The following is a 7,500-nucleotide window of genomic DNA, read 5'->3' on the forward strand; positions in this document are numbered from 1 at the left end:
AAGTCAGAAACGGTCCACCGTTAACCCGAACAGATCCTCCGGATCGATCGGGCAAAAATGAGGCCGTGTTCGTCCATGATCTTGAGGATAGGGCCTTTCTTTCCTCCAGACACGAGAGGAACAGGAACAGGAACATGAGAGTTACCTTATTCATGTGGGATGCACAATCTGTCATGACACTCCATGCCTCTGTCTCTCAGCTCACTGGACCGTGCAGACAGAACACAGGCCAGATGCTACCAGAATAGAACGCCTGTCGCTATGGGAGACCGAGCAGGGTGTTCTAAACTGCCATGGCAACTAGTAGGTCAGGGTTGCCATGACACCAAACTGTTATCGGAGAGATTATTACACAGGGGGGTCACGGAGTGATGTATCGCGATGGAGTTTTTCGCCGCCACAGTGGGTTCTGGGAAATATGTTTGGTTGATTTGACAGTGAGTGATGTGATGGGCTGCTTCGGGTGGATGTCGGCCCTTCGAAACAGCCCATAACGATGCTCAATCCTGACCTTAAAGGCCCACATTAGTCATTTTTAAGTTGTTGTTTTTTTAAACTGATATACTACCTGACATCCTGGTGCTGCCAAGTCCCAAAATAGCCATTTAGGTCAAAGTATGTATATTTTGGGCGATACATTATGCAAAATGGTGTGCTCCAATACCAGATTGCCCTTTCAACATTAGGGTGGAATAAGCTAAACTGATTTTAGAACAGTGTCTACTGGGCCAACTATTGGGCATCCGACTCCAGTGATTATTGGCTGAGCCACAATGTTCTGAGACTGGTACCAGGGACATTGCAGCCGGAGTGTTCTGTTAGAAGACTGAGTATATGCCTTCTAGAACGCGTTGATTGTGATTGGCCCTGTTTCAATACTTTGCCGGCCCTGCTGCTTTCCAAGTGACTTGTTGAAGACAAGCTAATTTGCTAATTTTAGGAATGCCATACCTTAGCAAAGGGGAGGAATACATATTGACTCAAGACATTTCAGCTGTTCATTTTTAATGATAATATATATTATTATATATTATTATTATTATTATTATTATTATTATATTATTTCTCAGGGCTCATTGTAATGTATGGAATGAAATGAGGAATGAGGGGATCAAACATGTATATGTTACAGTGCCCCGGGGGGTTGAATACTCCAAGAAACATTTCAAACGTTTTTAATTCTCCAGGTCATGATTATACCGTGCGCAACACACACTTTGAACGTGTGTATAAATAACCGACAACATCTCATGGAAAGTCTCATTTCTATCTGTTGTGTCTTTCCTACCTGTGGAAAAAGGAAAAGATGCTGTCAAGTCGAATCATTTGGACAGAAAAATCGGGACAGAAAAAACAACGAATAAATGATATTTTCTACTTGCGCAGAAGATTCGTATTTAGAAGTGTCTTCTGAGGCACAAACCACATTAGAACGATTTCTAATTGAGTGGTTGGAAAGTGCCATTTGTGTGATGTAAAAAGGTTAATTTGAAAGCCTGCTGTTACGACTGTGCTTTAGCGGAGGAAGAATGTTCCAATTCTTTCTAAAGAGCAATCTACCTTTTAAAATCATCATAATCGTGCCAAGTACACAGAGAACCCCTCGATGTCTGTCAGTCAGAGAGAGACAGGACAGAACAGGGCCTAGAGTCTTAACCATAAGTATGGCTTGTGGTGGTGGTGGTAGTGCAAGCAGTGTTGTGTTAAATGATAATTATAAAACAATATAATATATGCCGTTTAGCAAGACGCTTTTATCCGAAGCAACTTCCATTGCAGTGAGTGCCTACATTTCAGTATATATGGTCCCAGCGGGAATCGAACCCACAACCTAAGCGTTGTTAGCGCCATGCTCTACCAACTGAGCCACAGAGGACCGTATGATAAGCATAATATCAATAATCAACCATGTGGTGCAACGAGTGACGATCCCTTCTGGCACGTATTTGATGGTCATTACATCTCCACATGACGTACGGTGTGTACGTCACTAAGTCTTCTCACAGCTCCGTGAGCCAGAGTGACGTCACCTTCTTCTTCTCCCTTTACGGTTGGCGTGGCGTGGCGTGGCGTGGCGTGGCGTGGCGTGGCGTGGCGTGGCGTGGCCAAGGAACAGCACTCACACGTGACGCGAAAGCCATATCCCTGTCCTTCTTTTTAACGATGATGTTTTTCTCCAGAAGGTCACGGTGGAGATCTCTTCTAGATGCACAGGAAGAGCCGGTCTTTGGCGATGAATAGATGTTACTGTATCCTTGTGTGTATGACGCTAACAGAACTCTCTCTCTTTCTTTCTCTCTCTCTTTCTTTTTCCTCTCTCTCTTTCTCTTTCTCAATCTCTACATCTCTGTCTTTCTTTCTCTCCCTCCCCCCCCCCTCTCTCTCTTTCTCTCTCTTTCCCTCTCTTTCTCTATCTCTGTCTATCTTTCTTCATCTCCCTCCCCTCTCTCTTTCGCCATCCCTCTCTCTCTCTCTCTCTCCCTCCCCCACTCTCCCCCCCCCTTCTCCCTCTCTATCTCTCTCTCTCTCTCCCTCCCCCACTCTCTCTCCCCCCCCCCTTCTCCCTCTCTCTCTCTCTCTCTCTCAGACACTCAGCGAAGGTGGTGAAGGCGGCCTCTCAGGTTCTCAGCAGCATGTGGCAGTACAGGGACCTCCGCAGCCTCTACAAGAAGGTGAGAGAGACAGAGTGACCTGTGTCACTGACAGGTGGGACGGACCCCTCGGCTATGGAACCCTGGGTCAGCTGCTCACCCCTTACACTGTGTTAACCCACTGAACTAAAGCCTGGGCCTTGTCATCTCCCCTTACTGCTACTACTACTACTACTACTACTCTCTCTCTCTCTCTCTCTCTCTCTCTCTCTCCCTCTCTGTATCCCTTCTCTTTGTTGTGAGGTGTGTGTGTGTGTGTGTGTGTGTGTGTGTGTGTGTGTGTGTGGGTGGGTGGGTGGAGGTGTGTGGGTAGGTAGGTGGGTAGGTAGGTGGGTGGTGTGTGTGTGTGTGTGTGTGTCGGGGGGGGGGGGGGGGGGGTGCGTGTGTGTGTGTGCGGGGTGTGTGTGTGTGTGTGCATGGTGTGTGTGGGTGTGGATGTGTGTGTGTGTTCTCTGTACATTCACCCTGGGGATGGCCATTACCACGTTCACACAAAAGAGTAATCACACAGAAGCAGTCATATTTACAGAGGATGTCAGATCAATAAATGTTTTGTTGTGCCCCAAGCCCAGGGCCTATTGTGCTCTCTACAGTACGTCTATTGAAATATTGTCGACTCTGTACCCCTCTCCTCCTCATCCCATTTCTACCCCCCCCCCCCCCTCTGTCTCTCTCTCTCTCTCTCTCTCTCTCTCTCACAAAAGCACAACTTGAACACTGATACAACATAAGTCCTGATCCATTAAGAATACAGAGCTGTAGGGAAAAGGTTTTGTTATTTCCCCCCCCACAACCCTGCAGTGAATTGCAGTCAGGCAGCCTATGTCTACAATTACTGACACGTTTTCTAGTTTGGAGATGCTAGTTTCTAGTTTGGAGGTGCTAGTTTCTAGTGTCTAGTTTGGAGGTGCTAGTTTCTAGTTTGGAGGTGCTAGTTTCTAGTGTCTAGTTTGGAGGTGCTAGTTTCGAGTTTGGAGGTGATAGTTTCTAGTTTGGAGGTGCTAGTGTCTACTTTGGAGGTGCTAGTGTCTAGTTTCTAGTTTGGAGATGCAAGTTTCTAGTTTCTTTTCCATTTCATTCTTGTTTTGGGAGAATGAGTTCGTGTTGGTGGAATTTTATGACATTGACCTTGTCATTGAAGTTCATTGACAAGCTGATCGCCGTACAGTAGCATTGACACACAGCTTATGTTACACCCAATTTCTACCAACGCTAGCCTCCGCAGTGATGGCTTGCCCAGTAGATGCTCAGTACAGCGTTTTCCCATTTCACTAGATTCCGTGAAATCGTTAGATTCCGATATTAGAACATCCTCAGCACAGAGACTCTTCGAGAAAATCTATGCCATTTAGCTGACGCTTTCATGCAAAGCAATTTACATTGCGGTGAGTGCATACATTTTTCAGTATATATATCTATATCCTGTCCTAGCTGGAATCAAATCCACGACCTAAGTGTGCGTCAGGCTCTACCAACTGAGCCACAGAGGACCACTGAGATGAGGTGTTTAGTCTGAGTAACCCTCGTTTGGATAATTATGCCACTTTTCACTCACCTGAAGAGTCCATCACACTTTGGTCCTTCTTCAGTTGCTTGAGCGAGCCTTGGCTAACCGCTCCTCAGCAGCACGCCAATGGACGGTGGAGACGTAGCAGACGAGGGGGTGAGATTGCATGTGCGTGACAGAGAAAGTGAGAGAGAGAGAGAGAGTGTGTGTGTATGTTTGCGTGTGTGTGTGTGTGTGTGTGTGTGTGTACAGTATGTGGTGTGTGTGTGTGTGTGTGTGTGTATGTGTGTATGTGTACAGTGTGTGTGTGTGTGTGTGTGTGTGTGTGTGTGTGTGTGTGTGTGTGTGTGTGTGTGCGTGCTGCATACGCTCGCAGCCTCAGGCCCGGTTGATTCGGTGTGTCACACTTGAATGATCGATGTCACAGTCGACAGATAGAGCCACACTACGACAGCAGGCAAGGGACAACTGTGTCCCCAAATCATCCCCTAAACTATCGTCAATGTGACACATTTTAATGATGACTTCCCATAGGAATCTTTTATTTAGGTGGCTTTCTCAGTACTAGTAGGACTGGGGATCTGCCACATTCCTACATTCACACCAAGAGCAGAATCCTAAGGATCCGTGTCGAGAGTTTTTCACAATGTGCCAGAGCTTTAGTGCGGTGAGGTGAACATGACAAATTAATTTGCAGGGGGGGGGGGCACCGGAGTACCATGTCGTACCAGATTCATAAGCAATGAACCTGTTTTTCCTTGCTCAGAAAGCCTGGGGAAATCGGGAAGTATGTTAGCGAGGGGTGGACCCCTGTAACATGCCGACCGCACTCCCCAACCGGTCAATAGGCAGCTCCCAAAACAGCACAGCCAATTATGTTCACTGATCCTCGTGTTGGGAGTGTTCCAACAACCCCAAGTATAATCCAGGAAAAATACAAACACTTCCAAAAAAAATATAGCTTCCTAGCGATGTTTAGCTACGTGTTGACACTCATTTGACTAATTTGCTCTTTTCAAAAGTCACCAAAAAGGAGGAGAGGAGGTTGTTTTTCACAAAACATCCCTTCTGCTCAAAGCCAATCATAAATGAGACCGCTCGCAGATGGGGCTCCACTCAAACGGAGTCGGCTAAAAGCATTTCAGACCTCAAAGAAAGAGGCGAGAGGACAACGTGATTTGGAGATATGGCTATGAGAGACTAATAAGAAATCAACTTGTGTGCTGAAATATACCGACGGTACAGAAAGAGAGAGAAGGAGAGGTGTGTGTGTGTGTGTGTGTGTGTGTGGGCGTGGTCGTGTGCGTGTGTGTGTGTGTGTGTGGGCGTGTATGCGTGTGTGTGTGTGTGGTGTGTGTGTGTGTGTGTGTGTGTGTGTGTGGGCGCGTGTGCGCGTGTGTGTGCGTGTGCGTGTGCGCGTGTGTGTGTGTGTGTGTGTGTGTGTGCGTGTGTGTGTGTTTGCTTTAATATATTTGTGGTATAAGGATGTGAGAAGAGGCGTATTCGGCCAATAATGAGTTGGTTTGAACTGGCTTGTCAGTGAGCTGTTTGCTTTGAAGTCTGGAGTAATGAGAACATTCAGAAACACTGTCTCCTACACAGTGTGTGTGTGTGTGTTTGTGTGTGGGTGTACGTGCGTGTGTGGGGGTGTATGTGCGTGTGTGCGTGCACGTGTGTGTGCGTGTGTGTGTGTGTGTGTGTTACGCACACACATACACACTCCACTGACAACTGTTAATCACATTCTAAAGCAGGAGAGACAGAAAGAGAGTTTACTTGGGTCTTCAAATAGTTCAGAACAGGAGAAAGAACTAAGAAAACGTGAGCTTCTGAACAAAACTTAAATCAATCCATCAATCAAACAAACATCAACAGTCTCATTTAAAAGTTCTGTCTGAATTCGTTAGTCGATATCTGTATCTTTCCTACCATTAAGCAGTACCTTACAGGTGTTTTTAGGTAAGAACGGCAAGCATGAGAAACAGTTTGAAATAGATTGGTCCAAAAAAAGACCTGCTGTATTTTCCCAACCTGTGTCACAACTAAAACCGCTCGAAAACCCGACTATTTCTTTCTTTCTTGGAATAAAAAGGACGTGGTCCAGCCATCAAACCATGCCAGAAATAGGCCCTTGTGTGACTGCTCAATAAAACTAAAAGAAAAAGAAAAAGAAAAAGAAAATAAAAAAGAAATACTTGATTTGCGGGCAGCAACAATACGCGTACAGCATGTGTGTGTATGTTCCTGGCAAACTATTTTAGACTCTGCAGTCTGTCATGCAAGAAGGTCAGGGTCATGGAGGAGCTGTGTGTTGTCACACTCGTGTGTCAGATGGATGGCATGTACGAGACATGTGTATTACAGTACACGCGGAACCCACATGGTGGGTCATGACACAGAACGCAGAACACAGGGTCTCTAGAAATCACATGTATGTGCAGTAGGCAGGTCCATATGCTAGGACCAGAGATACACCCATGTTCTCCTTATACGTATGTAGGAACTTACAAAGATACACCCAGGAGCTCTACATGCATCAGTTCATAAGCAGTTTGAGGTGGTATATATTGTCTCTCTCTCTCTCTCTCTCTCTCTCTCTCTCTCTGTCTCTCTCTCTCCCCCTCTCTCTCTCTGTCTCTCTCTCTCTCTCTCTCTCTCTGTCTCTGTCTCTCTCTCTCTCTCTCTCTCTCTCTCTCTCTCTCTCCTCCCTTCTCTCTCTCTCTCCCTCCTTCCCTCACACTCTATCTCAATAAACACAAGTTAAGGTGTTACATATAAACAGTCCTCTAACAAGAACATAACAAGAAATACATTTCAGAGATACATACATGATGGCGCAATTCCATGCATTTAATAGTGCCGCAGCAAATGTTTTCTTACCCCTGGAACTGTACACGCAAGGGCTGTCAGTCGATTAAAACGGGTTGATTAAATCTACCAATTTCATTTCATTCTTTTTCACCTTGCCAATGAGGTAGTCGATAGAGATTTTCTAAACATTTCTAGACAACAAACCCAGTTATAGGGTACTCTCCAAGCTAACGCTGAAAGCATGGGCTCATTTTACATTTATGGCATTTAGCAGACGCCTTTATCCAAAGCGACTTACAACAAATACATTTGTTTAAGTAAGTGAATCATCTATCCATCAGTCATCATAAGATAAAGTAATCAATGCTCACACCAGGGGCCATAGGCTGTCACAATGTTAGGGCTGCAAATCAAAGGTGCAAATTGCCATTCTCATTCCCGTAGTTGAAGATAAACGGGTGCTAACTGCTTGACCCGAGCTTCCTTGATACAGCACTTGTTTACTTGGCTACATGTCACTCACACTAGCTA

General features: G+C 45.7%; 1 protein-coding gene across 1 annotated transcript in view; it reads left to right on the forward strand.

Moving 5' to 3' along the window:
• The window catches only part of LOC310817842 (catenin delta-2-like), a gene marked incomplete at both ends in the record, with an annotated part of 185,540 nt that overhangs the window by 171,506 nt on the left and 6,534 nt on the right, over window positions 1-7,500 (forward strand). Inside the window, 1 exon segment of the mRNA XM_083688557.1 lies at window positions 2,588-2,672. Coding sequence (XP_083544683.1) covers window positions 2,588-2,672 — 85 coding nt within the window.

Source organism: Argentina silus (assembly GCF_951799395.1).
Source record: "Argentina silus genome assembly, chromosome: 1".
Lineage (NCBI taxonomy): Eukaryota > Metazoa > Chordata > Actinopteri > Argentiniformes > Argentinidae > Argentina > Argentina silus.